At 37.0% G+C, this 20,244-nt stretch overlaps 1 protein-coding gene across 1 annotated transcript in view; it reads left to right on the top strand.

The window, feature by feature from the left end:
- Nucleotides 1–20,244, top strand: part of ipo7 (importin 7) — a 67,242-nt gene that overhangs the window by 38,240 nt on the left and 8,758 nt on the right. Inside the window, exons 18-24 of the mRNA XM_034190903.1 lie at nt 86–211; nt 12,254–12,351; nt 12,436–12,531; nt 14,202–14,422; nt 14,854–15,059; nt 15,152–15,358; nt 15,444–15,560. Coding sequence (XP_034046794.1) covers nt 86–211; nt 12,254–12,351; nt 12,436–12,531; nt 14,202–14,422; nt 14,854–15,059; nt 15,152–15,358; nt 15,444–15,560 — 1,071 coding nt within the window. The remainder of the gene's footprint in view (nt 1–85; nt 212–12,253; nt 12,352–12,435; nt 12,532–14,201; nt 14,423–14,853; nt 15,060–15,151; nt 15,359–15,443; nt 15,561–20,244) is intronic.

Below are 20,244 nucleotides of genomic sequence, written 5' to 3'. Positions count from 1 at the left end.
CTATTATTTACTTCCAGTAACTCATCTATTTTCTAAATGTTTCATTCTCGCTCTCGTTCTTTTTTTTTTTTTTTTTTTTCTTCAGAGTTTTATGAGGAGATCTTGTCTTTGGCCCATAGTCTGACTTGCCAGCAGGTGTCGCCACAGATGTGGCAGCTCCTTCCACTGGTTTATGAAGTCTTCCAACAGGATGGATTTGACTACTTCACAGGTACGTGTGCACTTGGATAAGAGCAGACAGATATTCCCTCACTGGTAGACAGCTTCTCGTCTAATGTTGCACTTATATTTGTATAACATCTGAATTTGTTGCATTTTGTACACTGTGTAAAGTGGTACAGTCTTAGAAATTAAGCATTTTGTCCCTCTTGTCAAAAGGACAAGTGGGACAATGATTTCACTTGTCCAATGGAGCAACGCTTTCTCACTTGAACCCCTGCATGATGTCACAGGATTTGACCACTTCTGGGGACAGTCTGCACAAACACAGCATCACTTCTAACAGAAAAATGGTGTTGTTTTGTATTTGGCTGCAGTCACCGAAGCAGTTGCAAAAAGTGCAGCTTGTTCGTTTCCCAGTGAAGGGAAGATGAGGCAAATCCACTGCATCGTCACTTTTTCTCTGCATTTTGACTTTGCGGTATAATTTGCCCAAAACCTCAAAGTGCCCTGTTTCTGATGGGAACAGATGAGAGCTGTCTCCGAGTGTAGGATTATTGCATCATATTTTAACCCTTTAGTGCCCACCTTCAAACTAGACGACGGTGCCTAATATAAAGTGGGACTTCTCTCACACCAGAAATCAAACTTTTTCTCAGTATGTCTTGCAAAGGCCTACTAGACATGTAATATCCATTCCTTGCATTTCATTTATTTTAAGGATGCATGATATTGGATTTTTCTTATATCTAGTATGCCAATATTTTTCAAACTTACTTTGAACATTAATGATGCCGTTACTGTACTTAAACATCGGTAAGTTTTTTTTCCTTTAATTTCATTGAATAATGCAGTCTCTCCTGTACTGGAACTGGCCTCTACTGTATTAAAGTAAATGCTCATTTAAATGTAAAAAAATATATATATTCCTGGTCTTTTTCTGTTGAATTTTAATTGGAAGCAAAACTGAAAAATACTGTCATCAAATGGCTTTAGACCGTTTTAAGCCTGTCAGAGTTCTGGGTTTACAACCCCTGGCAATAATTATGGAATCACCGGCCTCGGAGGATGTTCATTCAGTTGTTTAATTTTGTAGAAAAAAAGCAGATCAGACATGACACAAAACTAAAGTAATTTCAAATGGCAACTTTCTGGCTTTAAGAAACACTATAAGAAATCAGGAAAAATAATTGTGGCAGTCAGTAACGGTTACTTCTTTAGACCAAGCAGAGGGGAAAAAAATATGGACTCACTCAATTCTGAGGAATAAATTATGGAATCACCCTGTAAATTTTCATCCCCAAAACTAACACCTGCATCAGATCAGATCTGCTCGTTAGTCTGCATCTAAAAAGGAGTGATCACACCTTGGAGAGCTGTTGCACCAAGTGGACTGACATGAATCATGGCTCCAACACGAGAGATGTCAACTGAAACAAAGAGGATTATCAAACTCTTAAGAGGGTAAATCATCACGCAATGTTGCCAAAGATGTTGGTTGTTCACAGTCAGCTGTGTCTAAACTCTGGACCAAATACAAACAACATGGGAAGGTTGTTAAAAGCAAACATAGTGGTATACCAAGGAAGACATCAAAGCATCAAGACAGAAAACTTAAAGCAATATGTCTCAAAAATCAAAAATGCACAACAAAACAAATGAGGAACGAATGGGAGGAAACTGGAGTCAACGCCTGTGACCGAACTGTAAGAAACCGCCTAAAGGAAATGGGATTTACATACAGAAAAGCTAAACGAAAGCCATCATTAACACCTAAACAGAAAAAACAAGGTTACAATGGGCTAAGGAAAAGCAATCATGGACTGTGGATGACTGGATGAAAGTCATATTCAGTGATGAATCTGCATTGGGCAAGGTGATGATGCTGGAACTGTTGTTTGGTGCCATTCCAGTGAGATTTATAAAGATGACTGCTTGAAGAGAACATGTAAATTTCCACAGTCATTGATGATATGGGGCTACATGTCAGGTAAAGGCACTGGGGAGATGGCTGTCATTACATCATCAATGAATGCACAAGTTTACGTTGGTATTTTGGACACTTTTCTTATCCCATCAATTGAAAGGATGTTTGGGGATGATATCATTTTTCAAGATGATAATGCATCTTGCCATAGAGCAAAAACTGTGAAAACATTCCTTGCAAAAAGACACATAGGGTCAAAGTCATGGCCTGCAAATAGTCCGGATCTTAATCCAATTGAAAATCTTTGGTGGAAGTTGAAGAAAATGGTCTATGACAAGGCTCCAACCTGCAAAGCTGATCTGGCAACAGCAATCAGAGAAAGTTGGAGCCAGATTGATGAAGAGTATGTCACTCATTAAGTCCATGCCTCAGAGACTGCAAGCTGTTATAAAAGCCAGAGGTGGTGCAACAAAATACTAGTGATGTGTTGGAGTGTTCTTTTGTTTTTCATGATTCCATAATTTTTTCCTCAGAATTAAGTGATTCCATATTTTTTTTCCCTCTGCTTGGTCTAAAAAAGTAACCGTTACTGTCACAATTTTTTTTCCTGATTTCTTATAGTGTTTCTTAAAGCCAGAAAGTTGCCATTTGAAATGACTTTAGTTTTGTGTCATGTCTGTGATCTGCTTTTTTTCTACAAAATTAAACAACTGAATGAACATCTCACAGCGCATGCAAACAATGACTAAAGAGGGCGTGGAGGGCGTTGATCCAGCGAGTTCACGGGCGATGATGATGATGATGACACGTTCTCCCAAGTTGAGAGGGCTATCTAGAGGAGGTGTAGCACCAGTGATTAAAGTGGACATGACACTTAAAGACAACACTGTCTTATTACATGTAACAAAGGTTATATAATTCGGTCAGCCTAAGCGTTTTGGGAAAATGGACGCAATTCTCCCGTTATATATAACATTTGAACTTCCTGCCACTGAAAAACGTGCACGCCCCGTGATCAGCTTCCTGCTGAGCACCAAGCCTAAAATATGTCACTACGTGTAGACCGTATCGGCTTGCGCGCCTGGCGGCCGTTGTTTACACTTTGTTTAGCGGCACAAACTTTGATTAAACACAGCTCTCAGGGACTTGTTTGTCGATATGCCTGACCAGTGTGTCGCAGCATATGGCACAAACATAAGGGCAAAAGGTTTTAGCTTTTTCAAGTCCAGGCAGATTGATCGAAAGCTGCGGTGTTGTGTGATGCACGAAATGTCCGGCTGCCGCTCGCACACACGCATTTGCTCCCGACAGCAGACACTTTCCTCTGCCATCTCCATGTTCTCACTGCTCACAGGAACACATAAAATGTCAACCCCAAATAATATGTTCACAATAATCTTGAAATGGTCAAGGAACTTACGTAGTAAACACAGCGCCGGCACGTTCACTGTTGTTTTCGGCGATCTTTTTCGAAACTTTCGCCGTTTATTTCCTATTCTTTCATGAAAATAACATAACTAAACATGGATGAATGCAATGCCAGGCACTCAAACGGCAAAAGCCCGAAGGTAATGACGGTGGTCCGCAAGTAATAGCTACACTATCACAGCTCCGGAACAATAACAAAGGCAGTAAACAGACGCTCTAATCGAAAATGCTATACAGTAATTAGAGTGTTATAAACAGCAGCAACAAAAATCAAAGCCTCCCTTACCATTCCATATTCTGCAGCCTTTCAGAATCCATCGGAATTGGCACGTCTCTTGCCTCTGCTTCGGCTCCGCCATAAACACCATCGGCATTATTTTCGCTGCCATAATGCTCCTGGTTTGAATGTTCGTCCGAAAGATACGGCTCCAATCTGTAGGGACTAATCACTGCTGCGACAATCTCAGGATCCGAGTCAAATAATCCACACTTGAAGAGGAGTCAGGAAAGTTCTTGATCTCGTCACTGTCCATGCTGAGGTCCATCTGTTCCTGTTGTCGATCGAACAAAGACGGGACTCTCCATTCTGTGATGTCATGGCATCACGTGACCGCTGAAGGAGCGCTGCAAGCGCGCTTTCCAATAAACACACTTTTGAGAAGCTGTACAAACTTTATTTTTCAGTGATAATGAATAAAAACACTTTCAACTTATTATACTGTATGTATATTTTGCTATTTATATCAGTTTTTCCCTAATTTTTGAAGTGTCATCTCCACTTTAACTTCTGCTCACACTTCACGTTTGTTTACATTGTGCCCTAAACCGGAACTCTTCTGAAACTGGTTTCTTGTGTGAGTCACAGATGGCATGAGATTCACAACTGCAAAACACCGAATGTGAGAATAGCAATCAAACTTTTAAAATCAAACAGAAAAAATGCAATGAATCAAACCGTTTGACTGTTTTCAGCCTGTTGGAGTCAGTGAGGCAGTTTAATGATTGTTAAAGCCGAACCAGTGTTTTGTGAATTAACATAGACGCACAAACTCACATCAGTGGTAAAACAATGACAATCATTAAAGCAAGTTACTTTGGTATGAAAAGTATTTAGCATGTATTTTACCTGCATGTCTCACTAAGCAGGAGGAACGACATAATCTAGCTCATGAGCTTCATGATTTTCCTTGCCATTTAAGAACAAAACTGCACAAAGCAACTCACCTTTGCTGTAATAATCTGAGACACATTTTATGATGATCTTGTTCATGGACCCTGCAATGAAAGATTTGTACCCCTGACAAAATAGTTGTAGTTGTCCGGGTACAGAAAATCAGGGACATATTCGCATGCAAGCAGCTCTGAAAATGGCCAAATAAAAAAAATACGGATCCTGAACACAATGTTTGTCATACGGTGCATCCAGAAAGTATTCACAGCGCTTCACTTGTTTGATGAACCGTCACTCCATTCTGTGGTCCAGAGCGCTCTGGAGCAGGTTTTCATCCAGGATGTCTCTGTACATTGCTGCATTCATCTTTCCCTCAATCCTGACTAGTCAGTTCCTGCCGCTGAAAAACATCCCCACAGCAAGATGCTGCCACCACGATACTTCACTGTAGGGATGGTGCCTGGTTTCCTCCAAACATGATGCCTGGCATTCACGCCAAAAAGTTCAATCTTTGTTTCATCATACCAGAGAATTTAGTTTCTCATGGTCTGAGAGTCCTTCGGGTGCCTTCTGGCAAACTCCAGGTGGGCTGCCATGTGCCTTTTACTAAGGAGTGCCTTCCATCTGGCCACTCTACCATACAGGCCTGAGTGGTGGATTGCTGCGGAGATGGTTGTAATTCTGGAAGGTTCTCCTGTCTCCACAGAGGAATACTGGCGCTCTGACAGAGTGATCATTGTGCTCTTGGTCACCTCCCTGACTAAGGCCCTTCTCCCTGGATTACTCAGTTTAGACCGGCAGCCAGCTCTAGGAAGAGTCCTGGTGGATCTGACCTACTTCCATTTACGGATGATGGAGGCCACTGTGCTCATTGGGACCTTCAAAGCAGCAGAAATGTTTCTGTACAATTTCCCAGATTTGTGTCTCCTAGGTCTACAGACAATTCCTTTGACTTCATGCTTGGTTTGTGCTCTCACATGCGCTGTCAACTGTCGGACCTTATATGTACATAGGTGTATGTCTTTCCAAATCATGTCCAGTTGGATTTACCTTAGGTGGACTCCAGTTAAGGTGTAGAAACATTTCAGGAATGATCAGTGTAAACATAGTCCTGAAACATGCACCGAGCTCAATGTTGAGCTTCACGGCAAAAGCTGTGAATACTTATGTAAATGGGATTTTGTAGTTTTATTATTTTTAATAGATCTGCAGAAATCTCAAAAAACTTTTTTTTTCACATTGTCATTGTGGGGTATTGTGTGTAGAATTATTGGGGGGGGGGGGGGGGGATGAATTTCATCCATTTTGGAATAAGGCTGTAACATAACAAAATGCATGGATGCTTATTCGCTGTCTTTGGACGGATTTCCATCTTTTTGCAAAATCTCGCCGTCTAAAAGAACTAGCAAAACATTAATTTTTATTTCCTCAAATCCGTGAAATGGTATTTTAGCAGAAAAACTCCAAATCGCTGAGAAATTTATCATAAAATAGTGGTGTGTTCAGGGTTCTAGCTAGCGCAAACTTGCGTTACGGCCCGTTACGCTGTAATTTTGTACCGTTACGCTTATTTTGGACCGTTACGATTTTCAATACAGCGTCTGTAATCAACCGTTTCTGCAGCGTGACTCCAGTTTGAAGTGTGAATCAAAGCAATGCTTCGATTCAGTGGCTCTTTGATTCGCTGCTCTTCAGAAGCGGTAAGTCCGCTTCTTAACCTCCCTGAAAGCCATTAAAATATCATGAGTCATTTTTGTGTGCATTTTTTTTTTTATATTTATTTCATTCATTTAAAAGAAAAACAGAAAAGCAAAAAACAAAAGCACCACAATACCAGAATGAAAAGGAGCAGAAAGAAGAACAAGTCTTATGATTTCTGCCCCTTTTAACAATACAATCTTTCAATATACAGCATCATAGTCAACATTATTTAACAGATTGCATTTCTTTAACTTGTCACATACCACTGACCCATTTCATAATTGACCATTAATTAATAGATTACATCACTGATAGGTTACATTTAAACTTAAGACACTCCAAACATTAAGTTTAATTAAGACTAAATCATGAAATTTAAGTACCCTATACTTAATAAACAATGGATTAGATGGATCTCTAAAACCACTGTTACTAATCACTTTTAAAGCTCTTTTCTGCAAAATAAATAAAGGTTGTATATAGGTTGTATATGTTGATCCCCAGATTTCTACACAGTAAGTTAAATATGGGACAATCAATGAATTGTACAATGTTAATAAACCATAACTATTTAATGAATATTTTACTTTATGCAAAACAGCAATGGCTTTCGCTATTTTTCCTTTTATGTAATTTATGTGTGACTTCCATGTAAGATCATCAATCATGACTCCTAAAAATTTCATTTCTTTTACCCTTTGTATATCCATTCCATCTATTTGTAATGACACATTATTTTTTTTCGCTCTATCATTAAACAATATGAAATTTGTCTTATTAATATTTAGTGACAATCTGTTTATATCAAACCAATGTTTAACTTTTTCCAACTCTGTATTTATCACTTGTGCTACTTCCTGTATATCTGATCCAGAGTAAAACAGCGTTGTATCATCAGCAAATAAAATGCTGCCAAGCACATTGGATACATTCACAAAATCATTGATATACAAAATAAACAGTTTGGGTCCAAATACCGGTCCTTGTGGTACTCCATAAATAATGTTACACAATTCTGATTTGGTATTATTTATCTGAACAAACTGTTTTCTATTTTCTAAGTAGCTTTTTACCCACTGATGTGCAACACCTCTTATTCCATATTGTTGTAACTTGTGGAGCAATCTTGAGTGGTCTATAACATCAAAAGCCTTTTTCAGGTCAATAAAAATACTTACAAAATAATCCTTATTATCTATTGTTGTTTATATTTTCTCTGTATTAGTTCCATAATTGCCATAGCTGTCGAATGTTTTGTTCTGAATCCATACTGAGCATTATTTAAAATATGATGTTTCTCAATAAATTTATCCAATCTTGTTACAAAACTTTTTCCATAATTTTAGAAAACTATGGAAGCAATGATACTGGCCTGTAATTAGAAAAATTATGTTTGTCTCCATTTTTATATAATGGGACTACCTTAGCAATTTTCATTTCATCTGGAAAAACCCCAGTTGACAGAGACAGATTACAAATATAAGTAAATGGTTCAATAACAATTTCTATTATACTTTTTACAGTCACCATGTCTAAATCTTCATGGTCAGTTGATCTTTTGCTTACAGTTTTTTACAATATTTCTTATTTCATCTTTTTCCACATTGTCCAGGAAAATACTATTGACCATATTTACCAATGTACATAATTTATCTTCTATTATTGGTTTATTTCCCACCAGACTTGACCCTACATTTGAAAAATAATCATTAAACCCATTTGCAACTTCTTTTATATCATATATCTCTTTATTTTCCTTAAAGTAATTTGGAATAGTTTCTTTCGTTCCATCACTATCAATCACACTTTTTATAATTCCCCATGTTACCCTCATATTATCTTTACTCTTACTTAGTTTTTCACTGTAATAATCTTTTTTTTTGTTTCCTAATTATTGTTAATAGTTTATTTTTATATTTTTTGTATTTATGTTCTGATTCCTTTGTTTGCAATTTTAAAAAGCACCTGTATAAACAGTTTTTCTTTGCACAAGCATTTTTTATTCCCTTTGTCAGCCATGGTTTATTTACTCTTTTCTTACTAATTTTCAATTAATTTACAATTTTTATTGTATGATTTCATCAATATTTTCATAAATGAGTTATATGCTACATTAACATCACTGACATAAACTTCTTCCCAGTTTTGATTTTTAAGGTCATATTTTAATGCCTCTAAGGCTTTTACTGACTTATCTCTTTTGAAGTTTATATCAGTTTTTTTGTTGTACCTATTTTTAGATTTAAATATTGAAAAAATTGGTAAATGGTCGCTAATATCTGTCATGAAGATCCCATTCTTGATAATTTCATCTGTTCTGTTTGTAAATATATTATCAATTACCGTTGCACTTTGCGGTGTAATTCTGGTTGGTTTTGTTATCAAGGGGAATAACCCCAAACTATACATTGAATTCATAAAATCACTTACTCTTTGGCAGCTGAAGCTTTCTATGTTAATATTAAAGTCCCCACACATAAAAAGCGTTTTGTTTTTAATTTGATGGAATAATTCAATTATTTTATCTGTAAATTTCACAACACAAGAATCTGGTGCTCTGTATATACAACTGATTCAAATATTCTTAGATGTTTCATGTACAAGTTCCACTGTTACAATTTCTATGACATCATTCATAATTGTCATTTCTTCAACAATTGTACACATCAGATCTGTTTTTGTATACAGAGCAATACCACCACCTTTTTTTATATCTTCTGTTTACAAAATACAGCTCATATCCCTCCATTTGAACTTCATCCATGAGATCATCTTTAAGCCAAGATTCAGTGATTGCAACAATACTAAATCTATTTTTAAACTGATTTAAATAATCTTTTATTTGACATTTTACAATACAAGCTTCGACTGTTTATATGTATGAGTGACAGGGTATCTTCTGCAATTTTTTCACTATTCAGCTGTTCTACTGTATAATACTCACAACCAATCGTTTTTAAGTCAAATATACTTTCATCAATATTAGTCACTAACTGGGACTCTTGTCTTGTTGCAGTTGAGAAACAAGAATCATCCTCCGTTTTGTCACAGCTTCAAACGCTGCACGGCTCTCCGCCGAGACAGAGTCTGCTTGGAATTAACTTCAAAACGAATCGCCGCTTTAAATAAAATGACACCTCTTACAAACGTTGCAATACAGACAATAAACTACAATAGACTAAAACGTTTTTTCCTCCCAAAATGAGACGTCCTACATTCTTTATAAACCTGACCTGCAGCTGCAAGAGCTCAGCTCATAGGTATGGAAAGACATTCATGCTAATATTAATGTCTGAAAGGAAATGCTTTTGACAAAAACTAACAGATTTTATTTCTGTTTATGTCCATGAGTTAACTATATTTGTAAACTATTGTTATATTCTGTATATACTCCTACAGGATGGTACAACATGCCATACTGCATGAGATCACAAGAGAAATTTAACAGCTGTTTCAAGTCCAAATTTAATCCAAATAATGCACCACAGGGCACTTAAATTCTTAAAATTTCGCCGAGAATAGTTGCTGTCTTTTAATTTGCCAAGACTTTGGATTGATGTCTTTTTTTTCTTTTTCCCCCCCCATCCTAAGCATCCATGTGTGTCATACATCACACTGACAAAGTGGGGAACCTTGGGGTAATTTTTGATCCTTCGTTGTCCTTTGGCCTCCGTATTAGAAATATTACTAGGACTGCTTTCTTCCACCTATGAAATATAGCGAAGATACGTCCCGTCCTGTCTATGACTGATGCTGAGACCCTGATCCATGCATTCATCTCTTCTAGATTGGACTACTGCACTGTTCTATTTTCTGGTTTACTGCAGTCTAGCATTAGGGGTCTCCAATTGGTTCAAAATGCTGCAGCCAGACTTTTGACACGAAGCAGAAAGTTTGACCACATTGCACCCATTTTGGCGTCTCTTCACTGGCTTCCCAGTGAGATCAGATTTTAAGGTTCTGCTACTAACCTATAAAATTATTCATGGACTGGCACCTCCCTACCTAGCTGACCTAATTAAACCTTACGTACCGGCCCGGGCTTTACGTTCTCAGAGTGCAGGACTACTTTGTGTCCCTAGGGTGAATAAGAAGTCTGCGGGTCACAGAGCTTTCTCTTATTGTGCCCGTTCTGTGGAATGGTCTCGCTGCGACAAGAAAACAATCAGATTCTGGTGGAGACTTAAGTCCAGACTTAAGACGCACTTATTTCCCTTTCATATGGCTAGCATACTGGTACAGTTTTCTTTTACTCTTTTAATTCATGTTATTAGTAATTGGAGTGGGCCGTGGCCTCAACTTTACCTAAAGTCTGGGTCTTTTAGTGAAGCTTAGGGCTAGTGGCCGGCGATCACCTTAGTATTTCTTCTGTTTTTCTTGTTGATTAATGCTGGCAAATTATACAGTATTTTTTGTCTTTCTGATGCCTGAGTCTGTTTTTTTTTCTCTCTGTTTAAGGTGCAGCTCCATCCAGAGATGGGAGTTGTATTTGTGTTGGCGACCCTCCTGTCCTGTGCACCAACAGCAATTCTTGTGTATTCGTCCGTGAATTGTTTCTGTAATTTATGTTTGTAGCATGGCCCAAGCAGAGGGTCACCCCTGAATCGAATGCTTCGATTCAGTGGCTCGTGGCTCTTTGATTCGCTGCTCTTCAGAAGCGGTAAGTCCGCTTCTTAACCCCTCTGAAAGCCGTTAAAATATCATGAGTCACTTTTGTGTGGCTTAAAGTTACTAACGGGGACTCTTGTTGCAATCGAGAAACGAGAATCGTCCTCCGTTCCGTGCACCAAATGCTGCGCGGCTCTCTGCTGATTCAGAGTCCGCTCGGAATTAATAACTTCAAAATGAATTGCCGCTTTAAATAAAATGACACCTCTTACAAACGTTGCAATACAGACAATAAACTACAATCGACTAAAACGTTTTTCCTCCCAAAATGAGACGTGCTGCATTCTTCATAATCCTGACCTGCAGCGCATCTGCAAGAGCTCAGCTCATAGGTATGGAAAGACATTCATGCCAATAATAATGTCTGAAAGAAAATGCTTTTGACAAAAACTAACAGATTTTATTTCTGTTTATGTCCAGAGATCAAGGATCCACCATGTAGAGTGTATTATGTCCAGAGTTTAAGGATCCAGTAAACAATTTCATATTTATTTACTTTAAGACTCAATAAAATGTTGTTCAATTTCAATTTAATCAGGTTATAAAGCGCCAGTTCAACATAAAAAATTAAAATAAATAAATTAATTAAAATACCTAATTAAAAACAGAAGTTAAAGAATAAAACATAAAATAAAAACTACTCATAAGAAAGAGAATAAAAATAGGTTTTACGTCTTGACTTAAAAATGTCCACAGACTCCGACTGCCTCACTGAGGGCCATGTACTGGCTAACCCAGAATGAGATTGCCCACTCAACAAACTTCCCCAACCTTCTGGACATGATGAAGGGACTGGGGCGGTCATACCTGGCTTTTCCCCTTTGGGTACCCCTAGAATGGCCAATTTTTAGCTTGAATTTTCAAAAGCTTCCCCCCTTCCGCAACAACCCCCCCCCCCCCCCCCCCCCCCCACCCGGTCGCTTCACACCCTCGACATTACCACTACACTAAAATTTTCTCCTAGCTAGAACCTTGCTGTGTATGTAAGTTGAAATTTATTTTATTATACACAGAACAATGCTTATCAACTCTAGATTATGCTACACACAGATTTTTAACATGAAAAGAAAGGCCTGTGCTAGGTTTTCCCTCATCTTATAACGCAGATTTAGATAATAAATTTGATCTGTTGATCTGTTTTTGTGTGTGCAAGTTCATAACCACTTCAGCAGTGTGCATGATCAAGGTTTCTGTTTCAGATATGATGCCTCTACTTCACAACTATGTCACAGTTGATACAGACACCCTTCTGAATGATCCCAAATACCTGGAAATCATCTACAGCATGTGCAAGAAGGTAAAATGTTTGTCAATCATCAGAGTGACACTGTAGAAAAATTTAAGAGTGCATGAGTAGGCTTACTTGAGCCTCTCTCCACAGGTCCTGACAGGTGATCCAGGTGAGGATCCAGAATGTCATGCAGCCAAGCTTCTGGAAGTCGTCATTCTGCAGTGCAAAGGCCGCGGTATTGACCAGGTCAGTGTCCTCATTCAAGCTGGGATCCATCTTACAACCCACATCACTGTCTCTGCCCTTGTTACCTGCCAATGAAAAGCAGAGGGCGGTGGTTATATAATCCAGATACTCACACTGGTTTTTTTTTATGGAGGAATGCTTCCTGAGACATGGAAGACTGAGCAGATTCTGGTGGTACAACTCCACCTTGTGACGTCTCTCTTACTAAATGACCCCAGAGGATGAATGTGCTCTGTGACTGTTTTGTCGTTCATGTAGAATTTAAAAACTTGATTTTATTATAAAAGATGCCAGGAACTATATCTTCCACACATAATTCTGTAGTATTGTGTCACTGGTAGTGGTGGGCACAGCTAACCAAAAAGTTAGCTTTGAAAACCATTAATCCGATAACTGAAAAGTTATCTTTTATGACGCTAAACTGATAAACTGCTAAAAAATTTATCTTTGTTACGGATAACCGATAACTTTTAGTATTGCTTCGGACGCGGCCACATCAGATTACACTGTCAGCTTCCGATAAACCAGTTTCACTTTAAACGCTGCAGGGGCTGCTGGGTAAATTCAAGGATCACAAACGCATGAGAACGAACGAAAAATTAATGAATAAAAAATAAAACCCCAAACACTGTCATCTTTCAGAAGCAGTAAAACACAGTATTAGAAGTCAGTTTCTCTGTATTAGATACACCGTCATTTACAAACTAAAATGCTGCTGCTTTTTTCGCACTCTTTGAAGCCTGCGGCTTAAAAAACTGAAATACGTCCATTAATGCATTGATTGTCAGAATAAAAGACATACATAGTAAATATAAATTCTTACCTTAGTTTCAGTGGGATTCTTCTGAAGAAATAATCCACATAAAACGTCCTTTAAAAAAAAAAATAAAAAATCCAAAACAGTGTCTAAACATTGAAGAAAAGTCTCTCTGTACACAGCTGCGCCGTGAGAGCTCCTCTCCCCCACTGTGTGTTGGCAATTAAATTATGCCATCAGCCACAAAGAAATAAAATGTTAAAATCAGCCCGTTTTGTTTTTGTGTCGAGCGGACGATAACATTCACTGTAAAGTCCAAAGTGAGCCTGAACTACACTACCCACAATGCTTCCTGCGTCGACCAGCCAATCACATTTTGCGCTTAATGAGGTCATCAGCAAGAGATAGGCAGCCAGTCAGCCACAAACACAGAACAGACGGACTAAAATGTTTGATTTTAGGGTTCACAAACGTTTTTGACCATTAAACTTTGCTCACTTTACCAGCAAAATAAATGTTATTGGACTGAAAGTTATCGGAACTAAATTTATCGGAAGATAATTGGTCCGATGATGGTTTTAATACATATCTGAAGAGCTAATCCACTAGCAAAAACATTAGCTTCGATAATTATCGGTTATCGGATTAGCTGAACTGTGTCCACCACTGGTCACTGGATTGAAAAGCTAACATTTGACCATGGTTGAATGGAGGGTCAGTATGTCACTCCATTGTTGAATCCTTGTATGGATGCAGTTGTAGCCACTTGCTTCTCAAATCAGAGAAGCTGGTTCACACAGAGCTCCATGAGTCGATGTGACCTTTTTAGCCTTGCATTTTTGTGTGAATTAAAATTTTGTTGCATATGTACAAAGAAAAAAAGTAAAATAACGTAAACTTGGTGCTGTTGCAGGTTGTACCCTTGTTTGTTGCTGCTGCCTTGGAGCGTCTGACACGGGAGGTGAAAACCAGTGAACTGAGAACAATGTGCCTGCAGGTGGCCATTGCTGCACTTTACTACAACCCAGTTCTTCTGCTCAACACCCTGGAGAATCTGCGCTTTCCCAACAACACTGAGCCCATCACTAACCACTTTATAACTCAGTGGCTCAAAGATGTGGATTGCTTCCTTGGGTAAGTTGGTTATATTTTGCTGGTCGCAATTCTGTTGTACCTCCGTTAATGGTAAACGTTCATCAGATATTGGAGATATTTCTCCATTTCCATTGGAGATATTGCTTCATTTCAAGAACCTTCAGTACAGGATGCTGTGGGATGCACCGATTGACCTGTTGCTTATCGTAGTAGAGGCCTCCAAATAATGGGTGTTTATGCTCCAGTTATCTTGTCTGTTACACTTCCTTGATTGATAAAATAGCTGAACTTCTGGTCAATTCCAACTGATTAACAATGGAAGTGATAAAAAGAAAAAGAAAAGTGATCCTTAAAATGGTTTATACAGTCTGTCTGGTAGTTAAACATTCCAAAGCTGTTACTTTTGTAGTTTTCACAACTTTGTTCTCCTTTCATGTGTGCGTGTCAAGGCTCATTTAATTTGTTCACAGCCTCCATGACAGGAAGATGTGCGTTCTGGGACTTTGTGCTCTTATTGACCTCCAGCACCGGCCACAAGCTGTCAATCAGGTGGGGAGCCAACTTGTTCCAGCTGCAATCCTGCTGTTCACTGGACTGAAGAGGGCGTACGCCTGCCGGGCAGAGCACGAGAATGATGACGAAGATGATGATGAAGATGAAGCCGATGAAGACAACGGTAAAACTGTTTTCATGATATGATTGCTGTTATGCAAGGACGGTTGGCCATATGTTTAAGGTGACCCTGAAAGGAGATGTCTTAATTTTCAGCTGAGCTGGGCAGTGATGAGGATGACATTGACGAGGAGGGGCAAGAATACTTGGAGATGTTGGCAAAGCAGGCAGGGGAGGGTGGTGATGATGAAGACTGGGAGGAGGACGATGCTGAGGAGACTGCACTGGAGGGCTACACTACTGCTGTAGATGATGAAGATAACTTTGTGGATGAGTACCAGATCTTCAAAGCAACACTACAGAGTAAGTTAACATTAAAAGCAAGGAATGTTGAGTTATTATGACATTTACAAGTAGACTAAGCTTAAAAAAATATATTACTTTGCAGAAATCCAGACTAGTGACCCGGCGTGGTACCAGGCACTAACACAAGCCCTTGATGATGAACAGAAAAAACATCTTCAGGACATTGGTACACTTGCAGACCAGAGACAGGCGGCACATGGTGAGTACTGCAAGGGGCTGTTATCAAACTCTGCTCTGACTCGCAGCAGCTTTTGTCTGAGCATTCAGCAAGTTTATTGCCAGAACTAACAAAAAGGTTTGTGCCATCTTTTGTGAGGAGATTGGGTCCAACTTGACATAGGACCTATAGCTTCTCAAAAATTGAAATTTCCATGAACCTTGTTGAAAAGGTCGCACATGTCAGAATAAAGTTCATTAAAAGACATGTCACACAGAAATCATAAATTAGATTTAGGCTGTTAGTGACTATCCAATGATACACGGGGATTACTTTGTGCACTTCTGTGACCGTTCTCAAAGTGTACGGCATTCGCAACAAATGGCTACAAAGACTGCTGCAAACAAATTACTCGTTTTTCTGAGTGTTTGACAGTATTTACGTAGCTCTGAGGAAACATCCCATTGTGCTGTTGAATGGAATATAGCTGCTAATGTTAAGAATGGAGCCACAGATTAATTGTAAAGTTTACATGAATGTGATGTTTTGTTATGATGACTCATTTTTAAGTGAGAAGTGCTAATTTTGATGCAGTCACGGTAAAAGCAGCAGCTGCTCTTCACTGTGCAAAGATTTTGTGGTCGTGCATTTCCATTAGTCATGAACACAGCCTGTTAAAAACAATCTGCTACAGGCTCAGCTTTGTGCATACATATGTGTTGTCATTGATGTAACTGTGAAAAATCTAAGAAATACATCTGTGATCAGGCAGCCTGAAAAACAGCTGACAGTTCCATGTGCACGTTCACGGTGGGAGCTATATTGGAAATAAAATGGCGTGCTGCTTCGGTAGGCGGCAGACTCCACACACGAGATCCGAAATCCGACAGACTTTCTCAAAGTAAAATTAACAAAGCCCACCAGCTCCACTGAGAACAAAATCCAAAAGGAAAAAACATGAACAGGGCACTCAACCACTTGTAGAATGATTTTCAAGATGAAATATGTAAAGTCCACACCGTCCAAGAATTCCCAACTGGCACACTCACACACGGATGGTGCGCGCCCACCAGCCGGAGAATAATGTCCAGGTCCACACCATTAAAAAGGTTCAAACTGGCCCCATCACCGTCAAACCTTGTAAAATCAAGATATAACTGAGTGTTATCTTCCAGTGTACACGCAGTATAAAAAATAATTATAAATTTTGACCTTCAAACTTTTTGCTTTGTGAAATAATGTTCTTTATGTACTGTAAAACAACTGTAAGCATCCAAAATAAAACTTTGGAAATGTTTAAATTTCCTTGCTGTCTTTACAAAAAAAAACAAAAAAAAAAAAACACTTTTTTTTTTTATAATTATTTAATTCATTTAAAAGAAAAAAAAAACAGAAAAGCAGAAATAACAAAACATTACAAACCATTAAATGAAAAGGAGCAGATTGGAAGAACAAGTCTTATATATTCTGCCCCTTTTTTACAATACAATCTTGCAATATCAAGCATCATTAATCAACATAATTTAACAGATTACGTTTCTATGACTTTGTCACATGCCACCGATTTATTTCATCATTTTATCCATTATTTAAAAGACTACATCCCTAACAGATTACATTTTAAACTTCAAACATTCTGAAACACTATTAACAGATTACAGTTTTGGCTTTGTCACAGCCCACTGACTTATTTCAGAGTTTTATACTTAAGAAATACATCAAGTTTAATATGTTTTTTAAATAATTTAAGGGACCTTGATTCTTTGATTTCTTTGTTGAGGTTGTTCCATAATTTTACACCATTCACTGCAATACTCCGTTCCTTTATCTTGGTTCTGAATCTTGGTTTTTTTAAAGACTTCTATGCCCTTCAATTTATAACTACTTACTCTTTTTTCAAACATATTTTAAATGTTTATTGGTAAGGTATTGTTATTCGCTTGGTACATTGTTTGTAATAATTTCAAATCAACTAAATCATGAAATTTAAGTACCCTATACTTAATGAACAATGGACTAGATGGATCTCTAAAACGACTGTTGCTAATCACTTTTAAAGCTCTTTTCTGCAAAATAAATAAAGGTTGTGTATACGTTGTACATGTTGATCCCCAGATTTCTACACAATAAGTCAAATATGGAACAACCAATGAATTGTACAATGTTAATAATCCTTAACTATTTAATGAATATTTAACTTTATGCAAAACAGCAATGGCTTTCGCTGTCTTTCCTTTTATGTAATTTATGTGGGACTTCCATGTAAAATCTTCATCAATCATAACTCCTAAAAATTTCATTTCTTTTACTTTTTGAATGTCCATTCCATCTATTTTTAATGACACATCACTTTTTTTTACTGTCATTAAACAATATGAAATTTGTTTTCTTAAAATTGACAGTCTGTTTGTATCAAACCAATATTTAACTTTTTCCAACTCTGTATTTATCACTTGTGCTACTTACTGTATATCTGATCCAGAGTAAAATAATGTATCGTCAGCAAATAAAATGCTACCAAGTACATTAGATACATTCACAAAATCATTGATATACAAAATAAACAGTTTGGGTCCAAGTACCGACCCTTGTGGTACTCCACAAATAATATTACACAATTCTGATTTAGTGTTATTTATCTGAACAAACTGTTTTCTATTTTCTAAGTAGCTTTTTACCCACTGATGTGCAATCCCTCTTATTCCATATTGTTGTAACTTGTGAAGCAATCTTGAATGATCGATAACATCAAAAGCTTTTTTCAGGTCAATAAAAACACTTAAAAAATAATCCTTATTATCTATTGCTGTTGATATTTTCTCTGTTATTCCATAATTGCCATAGCTGTCGAATGTTTTGTTCTGAATCCATACTGAGCATTATTTAAAATATGATGTTTCTCAATGAATTTATCCAACCTTGTCACAAAAACATTTTCCTGGCCTGTAATTTGAAACGTTATGTTTGTCTCAATTTTTATATAATGAAACTACCTTGGCAATTTTCATTTCGTCTGGAAAAATTCCTGTTGACAGAGACAGATTACAAATGTAAGTGAATGGTTCACTAACAGTTTATTATACTTTTTACAGTCATCATGTCTAAATCTTCATAGTCAGTTGGAATTTTGCTTACACAGTTTTTTACAATATTCCTTATTTCATCTTTTTCCACATTGTCAAGGAAAATACTATTGACTGTATTTACAATTGTATTTATCTTCTATTGGTTTATTTCCCACCAGACTTGATCCCACCTTTGAAAAATAATCATTAAACTCATTTACAACTTATTTTATGTCATATATCTCTTTATTTTCCTTGACAAGGTAATTCGGAAAAGTTGATTTCACTCCATCACTTTCCATCACACTTTTTATAATTCCCCATGTTGCCCTCATATTATCTTTACTCTTATTCAATTGTTCACTATAATAATCTTTTTTTTTGTTTCCTAATTATTGTGAGTAGTTTATTTTTATATTTTTGTATCTATGTTCTGTTTCCTTTGTTTGCATTTTTAAAAAGCACCTATATAAATAGTTTTTCTTTACACAAGCGTTTTTTTATTCCCTTAGTCAGCCATGGTTTATTTACTCTTTTCTTACTAGTTTTTATTAATTTACAATTTTTATTATATGATTTCATCAGTATTTTCATAAATGAATTATATATGTCACCGACATAAACTTCTTCCCAATTTTGATTTTTAAGGTCATAATTTAATGCCTCTAAGGCTTTTAATGACTTATCTCTTTTAAAGTTTATAACAGTTTGGTTTTTTTTTTTTGTACCTATTTTTATATTTAAATATTGAAAAAACTGGTAAGTGATCACTAAGATCTGTCATCAATATCCCATTCTTAATAATTTCATCTATTCTATTTGTGAATATATTGTCAATTACAGTTGCACTTTGCGATGTAATTCTGGTTGGTTTTGTTATCAAAGGGAATAAGCCCAAGCTATTCATTGAATTCACAAAATCACTTACTCTTTAGCAACTGGAGCTTTCCACATTGACATTAAAGTCTCCACACATAAAGAGCGTTTTGTTTTTGATTTGATAGAATAATTCTATTATCTGTAAATTTCACAACAGAAGAGTCTGGTGCTCTGTATACACAACTGATTAGAATATTTTTAGATGTTTCATGTACAATTTCCACTGTTACAATTTCTATGACATCATCTATGATTGTCACTTCTTCTACAATTTTACATGTCAGATCTGTTTTTATGTACAAAGCAATACCTCTGCCTTTTTTTATCTCTTCTATTTACAAAATATAGCTCATATCCCTCCATTTGAACATCAGCCATGAGGTAATTTTTAAGCCAAGATTCTGTGATTGCAACAATGCTGAATCTATTTTTAAACTGGTTTAAATAATCTTTTATTTTTGACATTTTACAGTACAAGCTTCGGATGTTTATATGTATGAGTGACAGGGTATCTTCAGTAATTTTTTCACTATTTAACTGTTTTTCCATATAATACTCACAACCAATTGTAGTCAAGTCAAATATACTTTCATCAATATTGGTGTCTGTCATATATTTTATCATCTGTTTCCATATTTGATCTGATTTTTTGTTGGTCATACTACCAACTGACGTCATATTTATTTGTCTACTCAGGTCTGTACTTTGTAAGGTCCTCCATGTCTCTGATTTGTATACCCTTTGTTCCTTCTTTCACTCTAATCCAAACCCTACAGTTCCAG

This window comes from Thalassophryne amazonica, chromosome 2, assembly GCF_902500255.1.
Source record: "Thalassophryne amazonica chromosome 2, fThaAma1.1, whole genome shotgun sequence".
NCBI lineage: Eukaryota > Metazoa > Chordata > Actinopteri > Batrachoidiformes > Batrachoididae > Thalassophryne > Thalassophryne amazonica.
This window is presented reverse-complemented; position numbering and strand designations above follow the sequence as displayed.